This window comes from Diabrotica undecimpunctata, chromosome 6 (genome assembly GCF_040954645.1).
Source record: "Diabrotica undecimpunctata isolate CICGRU chromosome 6, icDiaUnde3, whole genome shotgun sequence".
In the NCBI taxonomy this organism is placed as follows: domain Eukaryota; kingdom Metazoa; phylum Arthropoda; class Insecta; order Coleoptera; family Chrysomelidae; genus Diabrotica; species Diabrotica undecimpunctata.
Window position 1 is genome coordinate 146,845,440 of NC_092808.1, and position 18,825 is coordinate 146,864,264.

The window sequence follows — 18,825 nt, forward strand, 5'->3', positions numbered from 1 at the left end:
GCCCAATAATGCATATTATGCAGATTAACACGTAGCCTCGTCTGTCCACAAAATCTTTGACATGATATGCGGTTGTTCTTCTAGTAGACCTAACATCCAATTGCAGTAATCCAGCCTTGCATCAAAATCTCTTGCATGTAAAGCTTGGTGGGGAACTACATGATAAAGATGCAGTCTAAAAAACAGAACAACAAATATTGGTAAAAAAGAAATCACTATATTTACTAAAACTCAAAAATCTTAAAAAATCCACAATTGTTTCACAAGCTAAATCGTGCATAAGTATTTTTAAAAAACGAATAAAAGGATAAAAGCACCGTGTTGCCGTTTTTATCGGAATATTAAAATAACAGTTGAATCTAAAGTTTAAAGGGAATTCCAAGTTTCTGACCTAAACGTTCACTTTATAATATGAAAAACCAACCTGTGATGTTTTAAAATCCTTAGCACAGTAGTTTTGGGTATGTTTAATTCTATAGAGATTTGCCGACTACTTATATTGTGGATTCTGATGAATTAAAGCAAGAACATTGATTGAACTATCTTCGGTCATACCTCTACTAAGTCGTTTAAAACAAGGACGATGAAAACTAACAGTTTCTCTTTCTCTTAATCTTCTTGCCTTTCAAATACTTCTTTGCCATAATGTCTCCTGTCAGGATATCTTACAGAATATATACGTGAGGCAATAGCGGCATTTTGGTAACATTCGAAATAAACTCGAATCATATCATACAATTCTGCATTTGATATACATCAGGAATTATTAGTACTGATAATTAATTACTAATATTACCAATATTAATATCTATTGAAAAAAGTGCAATCTTCAATTCGAATTATAACACTTCTTAACAATGTTTTGACTGCTATCAATAAATAAACAATATGAACTGTTATTTCATATGAATATGTCATATGAAATAACAATGGTCAAAATAGGTATCAACATTAAGATTCTTCTGCTATAAAAAAATTTGAAAGTACCTACTGACTTATTTATTAATTTAATTTATAATACAGGAGAATTCTTGGAGATAGTGGATATGGAATTGCTCCATGGTTATTATGCTCATTCAAAAACCCCCGAAACAAGCGATGAGTTATTTATTGTCACTCATTCCAGAGAAAGGGTGATAATTGAAAGAGTATTTGGGCAGCTAAAGCACAGATTTCCTATATTAGGGTCAAAAGTAAGAGTATCTTTGCCAAAAATTCTAAAAATCATTATTTGTTGTGCTGTTTTGGATAAAATTTCTCAAAAACATCTACGAGATGATTTTCAGTTTAAGAAAATGAACTTTAAACCCCAAAGGACCTCCATGATGTACCGACACCACAATGAAGCGGAAGTAAATAACATCCGTCTAAGAGGAGCTGCAAAATGTCAATTAATAATGGAAACAATAATATTTAAAAACAATATTTAACTTGATTTTTTGATTTTGAATTTTCTAGCGTTAATTTGTTCTTACTTAAATGTCATTGTCAATTTTTGTGTCATAGACACTGCAAGATATATAACTAGTTTGTTTATTGTTTTGTTATTTAATACACTGACACTTTTATTAAAAAATTAAGAAAACAAATGTGAAATTATAATAATCGCAGTACATATTTGGAAATAACAAATACATTAAAAAATTGCAGTAAATATTGGAAAATTACAAATACATTAAAAAATTGCAGTACATATTGGGAAATCATAAATACATTACAAGTTCATGTATTCTCGTAGTTCTGATACATTGCGACTAAGAATTCTTCAGAAATTCGAGATTGTACATTTGTCAATTTTTCTATCAGAAGTTTTTCCCTTTGGACAAGTCTAGCATCATTTAATTGTTAAAGAAGAACAAGTCGTTGCAACTCTTGTGTTGATAAACTTTCCGTTTCCTCAGTCTCTAACTTAAATTTCTTCTTCTTAGGACGTTTTGTCAGCGTTCGTACTAGCTGATCCAGTATTTTGTAGATTATTCTTTGTCATTCTTCTCCATTGTCTGTTTCAATGGAAGATCCCCCAGAAATATTCGTGAATACTGGATTTTTTTTTCAAAATCAATATATTCAGAAATTCTTTTTTCGGCTCGCGCAATTTAATTTTTTTGTTGCCAGTCATATTCTTCTCCGTTCTCTTCTTTACATTTGTTTTCATGTTATTGAGATTTTTTTTATTTCTCAATAGTAATACTTGCACCAGAAGTCGTAATAAATTGGTCCTTTATTTCATTCCAGTATGTATGCTTAAATGCGTTTTCAAACTAGATGCTTGAGTAAATCGCTTAAAACAGATTTCACACGCGTAAGGTTATTCCCCAGTGTGCATTTTCATATGCTTTTTCAAATTACTTTGATCAGAAAACTGCTTAAAACAAATTTCACACTTATAAGGTTTTTCCCCAGTATGCATTCTCAAATGATTTTTCAAATATTGTGCTAAAGTAAATCTCTTAAAACAAATTTCGCACTCGTAAGATTTTTCCTCAGTGTGTGTTTTCATATGTCTTTTCAAATGATTTTGCTCAGAAAACTGCTTCAGACAAATGTTACACTTATAAGGTTTTTCCCCAGTATGCATTCTCAAATGCATTTTCAAACTATCTACTACAGTAAATCGCTTAAAACAAATTTCGCACTCATAAGATTCCCTAGTGTGTATTTTCATATGCCTTTTCAAATTATTTTGCTCAGAAAACTGCTTAAAACAAATTTCACACTTATAAGGTTTTTCCCCAGTATGCCTTCTCAAATGCCTTTTCAAATTATCTCCTACAGTAAATCGCTTAAAACAAATTTCGCATGCGATAGGTTTTTCCCCAGTGTGTGTTTTCATATGCCTTTTCAAATACTTTTGCTCAGAAAATTGCTTAAAACAAATTTCACACTTATAAGGTTTTTCTCCGTTCACACTTATATGGTTTTTCAAATGACATTGTAAATTCTCTGCTGTAGTAAACCGCTTAAAACAAATTTCACATGCGTAAGGTTTATCCCCAGTGTGTATTTTCTTATGCCTTTTTAAATTATCTTGCTCACAAAACTGCTTAAAACAAATTTCACACTTATAAGGTTTTTCCCCAGTATGGATTCTCAAATGCCTTTTCAAACTATCTACTACAGTAAATCGCTTAAAACAAATTTCGCACTCGTAAGGTTTTTCCTCAGTGTGCGTTTTCATATGCTTTTTCAAATGGCTTTGCTGAGAAAACTTCTTGAGACAAATTTCACACTTATAAGGTTTTTCTACAGTATGCGTTCTCAAATGCATTTTTAAATGATCTGCTAAAGTAAATCGCTTAAAAAAAATTTCGCACGCGTAAGATTTTTCACACTCATTAGATTTTTTTCCAGTGTGCGTTCGCAAATGTATTTCTAAATATCGCGCTTCGATAAATTTCTTAAAACAAATATCACAGTTGTAAAGTTTTTGTCCAATCTCAGGTTTGTTTAATATTGTTTCTTCGGGTTGTAGACTCACATATTCTTCATAGCATGACTGGTCAGGTGATGTCTTCATAGTCTCCATTCTATTCTCCCCTTGGAGAAAATCTGAAATATAAATAAATTCATAAACATTGTTTGTTTGTGCTGGAAGTAAAAATTAATATAGAAACTACAAAACAAAAATAAAGTAGCAAAAGTAAATCAACGTTAGGAGTATAGTTCGATCTGGAAATGCTGTGAAATGACTAATAAAAATATATTGGATTACTATTTGCTCAAATAAGCAGTATTTTTTCACATAATTTAGTTTTCACCTAATTTTTACTTTAATCTGTACCTTCTATAAATTGCAAGGAAAAACAGACAACGAAAAAGATGTTTGATTTGAGGATGGAAAAACCAAGAAAACTTCGCGTTTCTACTTTGGTGTTTTATTCTCAGATGTCGGTACAGCGTCCATATTGGGGCCCCGGACAATTGCCTGGAAACAGTTTACTGAAAGACAATTTTCCGAAAGCAATTCCTCGAATGGACAATTACCCGAATAGACAATTGGCAGATAAACAATTGGCTGAAAAGAGAATTGACCGAAAAATATATTTAAATAGTTATTGCTTTATATGAATTTCCTATAACACTAATACGGTAACTTATGTGCTATTTAAATAGTTATTACTGCTTAGATTGTGTTCAACCTAGCTATCTCATTAATTAATTTATTATTATAATATATATTTTTTATTCCATGTTCCCTTCACACTTTACTCAGGCTAGTAATGGCAGCGTACGGCTGGCATATTTAGAACTTAGAATAAACATCCAATTTGTCATTTTTTGAGATTTTTTATTTTTTTGAATTTTTTTTACAGTTTTTTTAATATATTTTTTTTTAATTTCATCTCAGGATGAATTTGATTGATTTTAACGAGTAAGTGATGAGCTGAGACCTGAAATGAAGACTAAACAGTCATCTACATAACAGAACCAATGTAAAATTTCAGGGTTTTTATGATGTGATTGGATTCTAAGTGATCCATAAAGACATCAGCTAGAAGGAGAGAAAAGCAACTGCACATTGCTAGACCATCTGGTTATTTGTTAAATTTATGATTGAGAAAGGTACTAGTATAGTAGGACGGAAAAATGTCTGCAGAGATGAAATTAATGACAGTGAAATGATGTGGGACTGAATGGATCACATCAAAAGAAAGTATAGTGATATCAGGATTTATATTAATGAGTTGATAAGTTTATCAACCAATTGGTAACAGTTTGAAACAGTTAGTTTTAATTTAGTTAAATTTAGTTTAGGTTAATGTTTTCTTTTGTTTATTTTCATTTATCATTTTTATTTATCATTTTTTACCAATTTAAATTTAATTATAAACTATTAATTTTTATATAATTTTAATGCTTTTATTATATATATATATATATATATATATATATATATATATATATATATATATATATATATATATATATATATATATATATATATATATATATATATATATTCTTTTAAACCAAATTTATGCAATTTTTACGGTAATGTGTCTAAACTCATGTTTTTATTTGTTTTTGATTTTTAATTGATATATTATGTGCTTGCTCTAGCCGATTTTTGAATTTTAGATGTGAGAGTATGAACTAATTGATGATATGGCAATACTGACAATATCATATTTATGTTACAATATTGTTAAGCCATCCAATGTCATGTTAAATTAGGGTTTCATGCAATAAACATTTATAGATATATTCGACATTAAATATGCATTAAAAGTAAGCTTAATATACGTCAGTATTGCCATATGGTCAATTATTTCATACTCTCACATCTAAAATTATGGGCAAGAGCACTTAGTATAATTATATGAAATGAAAATTAAAAAACAAACAAAAACATGAAAAATCATTAAAAGCATTAAAATTATACCTACAAATAAAATATACCAAAATAAAATTATATCTTGCATTTTAAAAATACTTATACAATAAAAACCATTAAAATTATGCCTAAGGTAAAAATTAATAGTTTAGAAACTACAGAATAAAGTGAAGTTAAATTAAGCAATTCCTGTTTTGAGATTTCTGGCTTCATTGCCAAATATATCAGTTTACAAAATAATTAACAAATATATCAATTTATAAAATAATTTACGATATTTAGCTATATTTAAAGTAAAAAATAATATTTTATGAATGCTTTTTAAAATGAATTCAAAAATTTTGGCTTCTCATAAAACATAATTTCGTCAAAGTATCTTTATATTTTAAGAACTCCTATACTTTATCCAAACATATAATTCAGATGACAAGTTTATGTTTATTGCAGGAAACTCCAATTGTCCATACCTTAGACAAGTTGTCTAAGGTCCATACTGTGCCCAAAAATCAAAGAATCATTAACCAAAAAGGCTTTTAGTTCTAAAGATGGAAAAATTACTTAAAATATTTTATCTACTCACTTTTATTATCTAGTATTTCTTCAAATGACATAGCTGTATATTCATTTTGTCCTATTTCAGTTTTTACAGAAGGGTCAGTAAATTCTAAACAATCATATGTATCATTTTTACTTTCTCCTTTGGTTTCTTTCACAAACTCAGTTTTAAAGATATCCAGAAAAACGTCAACAATCTCATTATTTTCTATTTCTATTTTACAAGTCTCCTCCTTAACTTCCATTTTTTGATTATTTGATTTAACGAATCTGGATCTGGAATCACAACACACCACACATATATTGCGTTTTAAGGTTATATCAAAGAATACACCATCCCCCCAAATGGTGTGTTCTGTCGTACCATGGGTGTATTCTGTGGTTATGTCCTTGTCCTTGTATGACAAAAGTATAGAGAAAGTGCCGGTGAAGTTAGCTACAAATGAGCCATGTGCTTATTGTGTATATGTTTTATGCCTTAAATATGCTTTGAAAAAGTACATTTTTATTATATTATTTTATAGAATCTGGTATTTTTTAAATTTATATAAAACACGAACGAATGAATATTTGTTTCTTTTGATATTGCAGTTAGTTATTAGAAAAAAAATTTATAAATGGCCTTTGGTAGATTAGCAAATAAACTTGGCAATATTGTCAAAACTTTGAAAACACTAGTTGCCAGATTGCAACAGATGTTCAGCAGATTTCAATTTTATGACTATTTTCTTATAATTTTGGAATGAAGTGGTAGCTGAATACCTTAAAAATTTAAAAACTTGAAGTTAATTTAAATTATAAAAAATTAAATTTAAATTAAGTAAACTTATTTTAAAAACTTAAAAAGAATGTTTAGTAAAATTAATTAATATTATATGGCATGCTTTTTTGTGATTTATTAAAACGACATGACAACACTCCCAAACAAAAAACTTTCCGTCATTTGTAGCTAACTTCACCGGCACTTTCTCTATACTTTTGCCCCTTGTATAGCATTTTTCATATAAAAAGGAGTACACGTCACAATTTATATAAAGTAACGTCTCTTATATTTAAAATTTCCAGAACGTTAACCTTAAAGTTAAAATTTTCCTAACACAGCTAATAATACGAAACCCATACGGAACTGCTCGATCTTTCATAGGCGTCAATATGGTATAATAATCAGAAAACTGTAATCATCATAATATTGGAAATTTTAGAATTATATTGATTAAATAACCAAAAACATTTGTTATTATTAATAATATAAATTTTATGAAATAAGTCTTTAAGTCTAATATTCCACAAAATAATAATTTTAATTAAATAGATTAGACAATTATTGTACGCAACTGATACAGGAATACTTCAAATTTTATTGACAGTTCAGCGTGTGGCAAAAGTGTATAAAGTGTTGCCGCTTGTTTAGAGTAAGGATTTTATTTATGTTTTGATTTCTTGGACAATCTGATCATAATATAATATATATTAATAAACTGTATTTATAAATACATATTTATTAAATTTAGATTAATAGCTTTAAAAACTAATTATTGTTGTATATTGTGATTGTGCTATATCAAAACTAATAAATAGTCTGTAGAAAGCTGATAAGCTTTCATATAAGATATATTATTTTGAATAAGAAATAATGACGGGACATTTTTACTGTTAAAGCCCTAAAAGAGGTAAGTTTAAAATTTAGAATATATAATTTTGTATTAAAATGTTTTCTAATGGATTTTAGTGTGTTGCGGTAGAATTAAAACTAAGTATATTTACTGTTAATATAATTGTTTGACAAATAGTTGACATTTTAAAAATTCCTTTAAAAATGTTTTGGCAACACTGTGGGGTTTTGACGTCGTAAATCTTGAATGACGTGCACGCATTCTTATATGAAAAATACTATACTTATTTTGCTTTACCTTGAAAACAATGAAAAATAGTTTGGCAAAAAATATTATAATCCATATTTATATGGTTATTGTAAATATGATATATTTATAATTAGATACAAGTCAGCTAGGCAGTCTAGGCCCTACTATTTTTCCGCCTTTATTAGTTTTTACTACTGTTACTGCTTCGTTATGTGTAATTGGAGGTGTTAGAGGCAACATTAGATAATAATATATTTCTTGTTTGTCTAACCATTGTACACCCTGATCTTCTATGTAGTCGTATAGATTCCTTCAGCTTCTTTGGCATTTTTATGAACATTAAACAAGTCATATATTCGCTCCAATATTTGAACTTCTTTGCATTGTTCACTCAAACATTTATTTTTGGATTGTTTAATATGGGAATATGGAATAAGATCTTCACTTAAATGACATGAAAAAATATTTTAGATGATTTTTTGAGGAAATACATTAGCTCTGACACAAGAATAAACAGATTTTACCATTTTGAATGCTTCAACTGGTCATCCTGAGACTCTTACTAAATTCAAGTTGCATCTGCTCGAAGAATATGCAAATAAAAAATTCGTGGCCTATCTGGAAGCAATTAGGTATACGTTGGCTCTCCTAAAAACTACATTTCGACATTCTCAAAAACTTTACGAGAGTGATCCAAAGATGGTCTCGTCTGAGTCGGTAAGACCAAGAGTAACGTCACCTCTAACAAAAAATTCCATGGTTGGAATTATATTTATTATCAAATTATCACTCAATTAAACTGTAAGCATTTATGTGATCATAAAACCAATATAAGAGATAAAATCATATACCTACTATTTTACTGGACATGAAAAAAACCCAATCGCTATTCAAATACCTACCTAGTAAAATTAATTTTTATTTTGAAAACGGAGAATTTTATATTTACAAATCTAGGTTTAATACATGCGTGGAAAGCTGTTTTCTGAAATCGTGTTAAATACGACGCAGAATTGTCACAACTATATAGAGGGTACTCTAAAGTGTCTAAAAAAATATATGAAAGATGAGTAAGAAAATAGACTTTAAAAAAATTAGAATAAATTTAAAATAAAACTAGAATATAGCAAAATTATGGTACCTATAATTTTATTATAAATTATGGAAACAATTATTTTATGTCATCTTTTATGTATTTTGCTTCTCCATTCCGGGACCTACTAAACATTTAACCTTTCGCTACCGAAGGGTCAAGTTTTGTAGTTGACGGAGGGGGTACATTATGTACCCCATGCAATTTTATAGATTAAATATTAACATAATGCAATAATTTTAGTTAAAACATAATTAAAACAAATGCAAGTATTTTTTATTGAATATAAGTAACAATAAAAAAATATATGGTGTCTTGAAAAAATTAATTATCGTTTTATTGATTAGCTTTACATTTTGTACATATTATTGTTTGAATTGTCGTGGTTGTTTGATGTTCAGCACAAACAAAGAATTTCTTGCGTGGACAAAGTAAACATCGCCCTGAGGATTTCAAGATGGTGGCGTCGTTTTCGCGATTCTCCCTTGGTGGCGGTGGGCATAATTCGTACATCGCGTTTATAATTCGCTTATGGAATTTTTGTGGACTTTGTAGTCGCCTATCGACATGGGGCTTTATAAGTTCTTGACCTAGGTTTAGTAAAAATTCTTTGCGTCTGTGAAAAGCTTCATACGCACGAATGGAATTCTTTGTCGTCCACAGTACGTATGCATTCAGACCTGCAATGTCTAGAAGATTTTGAAACAAAACAAATGGCCATCTTTTAGAGGCTCTTTTACAAGAATATTCATTTACCATTTTATCCATAGTATCTACGGCACCTTTTGTAGAATTGTAATGCAAGATTATGTCTGGCTTATAGTCCGTCTCTTCTCCGCTAATTTTATGTTCTGTACTTAATAAAATTACTACCTTATTCTTTTAAGGAACGTAAGACGCCAGTGTTATTTCCTCAGTGAAGGCAAAAACTGAGGACTTTTCTTGTCTAGAAATATTGGGTAGTAGGGCTGGAGGGATATCCTGCTTGTTTTTTCGAAGTGTTCCACATAAAGTTATTTGTCGATCTAGGAGTTGTTTTGCCAAGGGAACACTGGTAAAGAAATTATCAGTAGTGATGCCATAACCAGTTTTTAGAAATGAGACCAAATCAAGTACTACTCTTTTGCCCTGGTCTTTTTCTGGTTTGTTACCATCTTTTCCAGTATAAATCTGAAGGTTGGTAGCATAGGTGATTGTTGCATCAACTAGAGCCCATATTTTGATGCCTACTTGGCTGGTTTTGATTTAATGTAGACTCTAAATGGACACTTACCTCTAAAACTTACAAGTTGTTCATCAACAGTTAGATGAGAGTGGCACTTAAAACTTTCTTTACAGTGTTCTACAAACTTTGTAAACACTTCCCTAAAAGCTGCTAGTTTGTCAGAACTTCTACGTTCTTCTTTAGTGTTCAAATAATCGAATCGCATAAGTGAAATTAAATCTAGAAATCGGTCGCTTGACATGGCAACCGGAAAAATAGATCGACTGTACAAAGGGTTTCGACACCACAAAAAGTGCACTGGTTCCCTATTGGCTTTTAGCGCACCCGCCGTAATCAAGAGTCCCAAGACCGCATAAATTTCCACTGAATCAGTGGGCAACCAGGTTTTTGTTTTATTAGGATTTTTCCCATTCCAATCCTGAAAGTATTTCTCCGCTTTCTGGTTTGTACATTTGACGATGATCTCTACAATTTTCTCATCTACAAATAATTTGAAGCAATCACTAATTTTAGCGACATTTTTAGATTTTTCTGTAAGCCCTGGTTTTTCGAGCAAGTTTTATGTGCGACATCTAGTTTGTCGTAAAGGATGATTTTTCCAAACTGTACCATTCTTGGAAATAAATGTGGAAGCTACTGCCCCCAAAACTGGTTTATCAGAATCATTACTGTCGCTCTCAGATGGCTAAAATATAATAAACTCAAGCAAGATAGAAATATCGTACATAAAACAAAAATAAAAATTACCTGCAGAATTTCAGGCTCATATTCCGCTACTTCTAAATTATCATCTAATTCTGAATCATCCGATAAACTATCTCTTTCAGAAAGGTAATCATCATCACTTCCCTCTAACCACTGCACTGCAGTTTCACGATCCTGTTCTTTAATCTCTAAAGTCTAACTTTATTTTTTTCGACATATCGGTAAATCGTGTAATCACAAATGGATAAACTAAAACGGTATGTTAGCACTAAGTCATCCACAGAACTGATTTTTGTGTTATTGCAAACAACAGGTTTGGTGCCGTGCGCAAAACGTCTGGTTTAGTCAGTGGCGTCGACCGCAATGAACTGTACCGCGGTTGACGGAGGGGGTACAACTTGTACCCCAAGCACAGTGCTGCACTTTTCATAGGTAAAAATATGTCAAATTGAAAACAAATGGTTGGATATGCTTTTACACATCCCAATGGAGAAGTAACTAGAACAGTTAAACAAAATTCCAACATTTTTAAAAATTATTCATGAAAAATCGAATTTGGGGTACAATCTGTACCCCCCTCCGGTAGCGGAAGGTTAAAATAAAATATTTTTAAATACAATTTAGTTTCAGAAACGATCCGATTCAGAGGGCAGATGGCAATAACTGTCCTCTCCTCTCAGTCTGCATGCACTTATAGGCCTTTTCAAGTTGTTTCCACTTCTTTCCGTTTGGGTCAGTCTTAATATAGTTTTTTTCCAGCGATACTTTGCATATCATCTCGCCATTTCTTATAAGGTCTTTCCACATTTCTTGAGGCCTCCAAACCAACACAATGTATTTATTATACACTGTATGTCAGCCAAATCGAATAAATTAGCTGATAAATAAATAAGGGAGTATTCGAAAAAACTGTCAAACACATCGATTAGTATTTATAGTTGCGCATTTTTTTCCATAAAAACTTTTTATATGGGGTGTATCAGATAACGGTGGAAAATACCAACTTGCTTATTTTAAATAGAACACCCTATATATTAATTAATTTTTAGATTCCTCAGATTATTTTAGACATTTTTTAAATACAATGTCCTATACCTATCTTTGACTGTTTCGGAATTATTAAGTAAAATGCAAAAATTCACATTTAGAAAAGGAAATTTGGCTGACACACAGTGTATATGTGTACATTTTATTATCCGGGATGATTCTCGGATAGGTGGACACACTTGCAACATTCATTAACTTTAAAAACAAAATAGACACATTCAGACATCAAAGGCTCAGTGAAATCTTCAACGAAATGGGATTAGTTTTTAAAGGTATTCGTTTAATAATAAACCTCTAGTGTTTAAAGTATTGAAAGTATATTTTCTACAAAAAGAAAATATTAAAGATCTGTACGAAATCAGATAAAAGAGATTCGATTCAACTAAAGAACTCTGAGTCAATTATATATTTATATTTACTCGTATACTCATATTTATTATTATAGTACTCTTATTTCACGTTTTATTTTTCTAGTTATGTATCATTTTCATAGTGCGAAAGACATATTTATATATACATTCGATTTAATTTGATTAAATGGTAAAAGTGGCTTGTAATCGTTTATTTTGAAACCCTTAGAAAATTCGCGAAGGTGCTCTCGTTTAAGCGGTACCTATGGTTGGCTGTCCGTACCATTGGGTTGCGTGGTGCGAAGTAGAAGTCAATGTACAGATCTGGCAGAAGAAAGTGATGTGAAAGTGTGTCCTAGAACTTGCGACTCCTTGTCTTTTATGCATTACAGAGACGCACTCGCTAAAATAAGATCGTTTAATAACTAATAGTTGTAATAATGTTATAAAAGGTGCTAAAACTGAAATTTTACTATTATTGATGTGAATATTTTTTTTCCGGGAGTTTAATTACATGTTTCACATATTATACAGAAATCCAATAGGTACGTTAACAATTATAGCCCCGGTTAATCGTCGTTGCTAGGCAACTATAAGACTAGGTCGGTTGTTTAACAGTACCGCGTGGATAAAGTTTGTTTTTAACCGGTATGGGTATTTTCTAATGCTGTATTATTTGGACACTGTTGGTGTTATTCCCGTGCAATTTAGCACGTGTTTGAGACCGGATATTGTCAACATAATAAGTGGATTACCTGAAATTCTTATAAATTTGACATTGTTTCAAATAATACATTGAAGACTATACAAAAACTATATCCAGTTTGGATTCAGAGAAGGACTAGAAACGAGAAAGGCTCTGTTTGCTTTTAACGTTCTCGCGTAAAGACAACTAGATATGAACCAGGAACTCTATGTCTGCTTTATAGATTATCAAAAAGCTTTTGATAGAGTACGACATCAGAAACTCGTAAAACTGAAAAGAATGTGGATAGTCGAGATATACGGATTATTCTCAATCTGTACTGGAATCAAAAATCAAAGGTTATAATCGAAAATGTCGATACTGAAACTATAGAAATCAAAAGAGGTGTCAGTCAAGGTTGCGTGCTGTCCCTATTGTTATTCAATCTGTACAGCGAAGCTATTTTTAAGAAAGCAGTATCAGAGGAACAACAGGGTATATCAATAAACGGAAAAATCGTGAATAACATAACATTCGCAGACGACACCGCTGTTTTTGCAGACAGTCTAGAAGCACTGCAATGCTTAGTAAATAGATTACATCAAGTCAGTATAAAATATGGACTACAAATACACGTTAAGAAAACCAAGTGCATGAGTATTTCTAGGGAGGCTACATATCGAGGGAAAACAAGAAAAAGAGAAAGAGAGATAACTACAAATATCTGGAAACCTGGGTAAATGAAAACAATGACCAAGATAGAGAAATAAGGACACGCATTGAAATTGCAAGACAAGCATTTATAAAAATGAAAACAATGTTTGTTAATCGAGACCTTGTTTTGGAGCTGAGGATAAGAGCCTTAAGAGGCTACGTGTTATCGACTTTGTTGTATGGAATGGAAAGCTGGACACTACAAGTGGATAATATAAAGAAGTTGGAATCATTTGAGATGTGGTGCTATAGAAGGATTTTGAAAATACCATCGACCCAACGAGTTACAAATACAGAAGTGTTAAGAAGGCTACAAAAGGATTGCGAGGTCATAAAGCACATCAAAACGAGAAAGCTGAAATATTTAGGCCACATTACCAGAGGTGCGCAATATGAGATATTAAGGCTCACAATGCAAGGTAAAATCAAGGGTAAAAGATCTATAGGAAGACGAAGAATTTCCTGGCTAAGAAACCTAAGGGAGTAGTATAGTTGCAGCTCAGTAGATCTTTTCAGAGTAGACGCCAATAAGGTACGGATAACTGTGATGATAGCCAACCTCCGATAATAGAAGGAACTACAAAAAGAAGAAGGACATCATTTCTTTCTTCCCATAACAATGTAAGTTCCTCATACGTGACCTTTTGTTTTGCTCTGGTCACTATAGTCTTTATTTTTCACTGGCTACAGACACGAAAGACTTTTATAAATTTCAATGAATTCTCCGAGAAAATCGTGGGTGCATTGACACAAGTCTGACGTTATTAGGTTTTTTGGGGGAAAAGGAAACGAACTGGAGTGTAGGTAGTCGTGAACTAAGCCAAGATCGGTCGTCTTGTCTGAACGAAGTCTACACGTTTCGTTTTGTTTGTCGAAAATGATGCTTCTCCAATCAGTTCTTCAATATGGCCTTGGATTTCATTTCGATTCGACAAGACGTACGTTTTGCTGTTGAGACGCCACGTTTTATTCTATCCCACAAAACGTACAATAAGACGTAGCGTAAAAACCGCCCTTTAGGGTCAATGAAAAGACAACAAAAACAATAATCATAAAAATAACTCTCTTGCAATAATTATATTGATTAATGGGCATCCCAGTGAGCAAGTGGAAAGACTCAGATATCTGTCTAATAAAATACACTAGATCCTAGATCGAAATCAAGAGATAACAAACAGTATAGAACATGCTAGAAAGGCTTTAAAATGATACCAGTATGAACGCAAGAAAGCGACCGTTATTTATTGCAAATGATCTTAGCGTGAAAAGCGGCCTTTATGGTCAATGAAAAGACAACAAAAACAATGATCATAAAAATAACTCTCCTGCAATAATTATATTGATTAAGGGGCATCCCAGTGAGCAAGTGGAAAGACTCAGATATCTGTCTAATAAAATACACTAGATCCTAGATCGAAATCAAGTGGAAAGACTCAGATATCTGTCTAATAAAATAGGTTAGATCCTAGATCGAGACCAAAAGATAAAAAGCAGTATTGCAAATGATCTTAGTGTGAAAAGCGGCCTTTAGGGTAAATGAAAAGATAACAAAAACAATGATCATAAAAATAACTCTCCTGCAATAATTATATTGATTAAGGGGGATAAGTGAGCAAGTGGAAAGACGCAGATATCTGTCTAATAAAATACACTAGATCCTAGATGAAGATAAAGAGAACAGTATAGAACATGCCAGAAAGGCTTTAGAATGATACCAGTATGAACGCAAAAAGCGACCATTCTTTATTGCAAATGATCTTACGCTTAGACATAAGCAAAAGACGTACGCATGGGGAAGTGTTCGATGGTCGGATCGACGGGATGGTCGAATGACACCAAACATGACCCCCACCCATTCCCCCTGGAGGTACTGCGGGGAGCAACTTGAAATCTTAAATGTAAACCACCGTTTTTTATTGTAGATTTTGATTTCTTATGCAAAAATAAGTAACTTTTATTTAGAACATCGAATTGTTGATGGCGTCATAATCGGAAAAATACGATTTATTCTGGTATCCTAGGACATTTATGTAAATTATCGAGAACTATCTCGAGAAATACACTTCTAAATAAAAAACCTAAAAACACGTATTTATTATTTTTCAAAAAATTATCGAATGACAAAATACAATCCCCAGGGGCGGAGGTCAACTTTGAAATCTTAAATAGAAACCCTCTGTTTTAATTGCAGATGAAGATTCTACGTAAAAACTTTATTTAGTATGTACCATAAAAATTAGTTTGCAGACTTCTGGTCTGTATTTGTTTTTGAGATTATAAAAGCAGAAATATGCTTTGCACTAAAGAAAATGCAAGATAATAAAAAGGAAGACTACAGATCAGATAAACTAATGTTTTAAAATAGCAATACAAAACAGCATTGTAACCGCACAATATAAAGATCTTTGGAAAAATTATTAGGAAATCTACTTCCAGTACACACAGAAGTAACTAGATGATGAGATTAAAACACGTAATAATAAGTGCTAATTTGAGTCATGGGGAATCTAAAATAATCTCTAATAACATAATATGGATTTATTATCAGATGTCGCTATTTGCGTCCATAAGAAGCCATGTTAGATTTGCTTCTCAAGACAGGAAAGCTTTATTTTCACGTTCAGAGCGTCTGTGAATAGCCGTTCTGATGATCCCTTTTAGGGTGAAATACATATAAGCAGATATACAGACGCACTATACGTGAAATCAAATCTTAACTATCTTTTCCTTTTATTCCGGTATACTCTTTACGAGTACTAGAAACCAATGCGCTAAGGATTTTTGCTTAGTTGAGGAGATGTTGTGGAATGCAATTTTAGATTCCCAATGTCTCTAATAACATCTTTATCAACGTCTGTTTTGCCTTGCAATTCTTAGAAGGCACAGATTAACGCAAAAATCTAAATTTGGTTTCGAAAAATTAGTTTACGGATTTTCCGACATTGTTTAAATTTTTGATGGTTCTATTTTTAAAAGGTAAGGTAAATTATTGTTTTCACAGCAGGTTTTATTGACTGTTAGCTTTATTATTGTCTATACGTACAATATTAAATATTTGAGATTGATGAGTAATTACAATTTATTTCTAATATGGCGTTCTGGGGCAAGGGACGAGTTGTTTCTGCTACAACCTGTCCCATCTCAAGAAATTTGTGTGTAGGTTTATTAGTAACCTATATTTTGTTGTAAATAAAATTGTAAATTTTTAATAGATCAAAATGAGCACCTACAAGAAAAAATGGTGGTAAAATGCCACAGGAAATCATTATTGCTGCAGCAAAGAAGGTCATAGGAAATGATAGACCTTTTAGACCTGTAGCAGATAAATACGCTACGGATTATATGACGCTTCAGAGATACGTCAAAAAGATCCAGAAAATTGGGCTTGATAGTGACTATAGTAAAATCGTAATTTTTTTTTCTATGAACACATGTATATCATATGCCTCGGTAAAATTTGTTTTTTTTTCAGATGGTAATACCATGCCCACAGGATATTTAAAACATCGGAAGATTTTCTCTGATCTACAAGAAAATGAATTAGCTTCTTATGTTACTAAATATTCAAAGATATATCATGGTCTTTCCCCAAAAGATCTTAAACAGCTTGCTTTTCAGTTTGCTTTAAAAATAAAACGTAACTGTTCCTGATAACTAATCCAAATTTAAGACTACATCTGCTGACTGGCTAACAAATTTTTTAAAACGCCACAATGAGTTATCCATCTATACCCCTCAGGCTATGAGCTTAGGGCGAGCCACAAGCTTTAATAGGCACAATGTAAATTTCTTGTTTGACAAACTCTCCAATATATTAAATAGGCACAATCTTGGAGCAAACCATATTTATATGAAACTTATATGAAACCGGGGTAACTACAGTTCAAAATCTTACAAAAATAATAGCATCAAAAGGTGTGAAACAAGTGGGGGTGGTCACTTCGGAGGAACGAGAAGCATTGGTGACAGTGTGTCTGGCAGTGAATGCTAGTGGAAAGAGTGCCGCAAATGTTTATTTTTCTGCGAAAAAATTATCGAGAACGAGCAATCTTTCTGGATGTATGACGAAAGTGAAATTCTTAGTTTATGTGAAACATTTTCATAAGAATATTAAATGTTCTGAGGAAAGTCCAGTATTATTAATAATGGACAATCACGATTCTCATTTGTCGGTTGAGGTAATAGATTATTGCAAGGAATATTGCATTGTTCTCTTGACCTTGCCTCCGCAAGTCCGCATTGCTCTCATCGATTGCAACCTTTGGACAGATCGGTGTTTGGACCATTAAAAAAATTTATTAGCAGTCAGATGGATAGCTGGATGAAAACTCATCCAGGAGTAACAATGACAATTTATTCATCAATTATTGGAAATGCTTTGTCCGTTCTTGTAAATCTAATATTTAAAATAATTATGTCGAAGTGAGTGCTTCTTACACCAAGTTTTATGAGGTGCCTGTTTTACATATTGAATGCGCAAAAAAAATAAAATGTAAAAATTGTAACAACTAATCCCGGTCTCCCCTAATTAAAACCAAAGCAACTATGTTAGTTGTTAACGTTGCAAATTGTAACTATAAAAACACTCGAACTAAAAGTTCAAACAATAGACCTAAGGGTAAAATGTAGTTGCACTTCTTGAGTATTTGGCACTATAAATTCTGACTCTGTGGCATAACCAGAAAGTCAGCTCATAAGTCCATCTTCAAAATTAAAGAGAAAAAGAAAAAGAGTTATTCACAATGGGTTTTATTGTAATTAAGAGGATCGGTTCCGAACTTTATAAATTCAGCCTATCATCAGGTTCACGCTAACAAGTTACTTAATCACTAAAAACGAGAGGAACAATGCAAAAATTGTTATAGGTTGTAAAAGTATAAATTATTTATATGTGTATTGCAACTACAAGTAATGTCTTCACATTTTATATTTTTTGATTGTTATAACCACTTATCAATTACTGTGTTAAATAATCTGTGGCTTTAGGATTCTCCCTGTCTAATAACAATTTTATATGATAAAAGATGTACTAACCCATTGTTTATTTTGATTTTCAATTGCTTTTGTGGTTATACTATTAATAATTACGTAAATATAAGAGTAATAGGTATATAAATAATTTTGAGATTTCTGATTGTCCGTATCTGTCTTCATTGTAAGATTACTGCTGGCGGTGTTGTCAAGGCCAAGTGTCTAGCAAACCGAAGAAATTTACGTGATTGTTTACAATGCAAACTCATCATAAATTTCACTG

The 18,825-nt window shown here is 31.6% G+C and overlaps 1 protein-coding gene across 1 annotated transcript; it reads right to left on the reverse strand.

The window, feature by feature from the left end:
* Positions 1–1,542: 1,542 nt before the first annotated feature.
* LOC140444072 (uncharacterized) lies at positions 1,543–6,203 on the reverse strand. The gene is made up of 2 exons (XM_072535700.1): positions 5,916–6,203; positions 1,543–3,549 (listed from the first exon to the last, which is right to left on the reverse strand). Exons 1-2 carry the CDS (start codon positions 6,133–6,135, stop codon positions 2,309–2,311), a joined length of 1,461 nt encoding a protein of 486 aa, XP_072391801.1. The 5' UTR covers positions 6,136–6,203; the 3' UTR covers positions 1,543–2,308.
* Between the last annotated feature and the right edge of the window lie 12,622 nt (positions 6,204–18,825).

Bases quoted from the DNA above. Each gene is read 5' to 3' on its own strand.
- LOC140444072 (XM_072535700.1), bottom strand. From the start codon at position 6,135: ATGGAAGTTAAGGAGGAGACTTGTAAAATAGAAATAGAAAATAATGAG. The intron at 3,550-5,915 runs GTGAGTAGATAA...TTTATATTTCAG, and splicing joins AGAAATACTAGATAATAAAA to ATTTTCTCCAAGGGGAGAAT.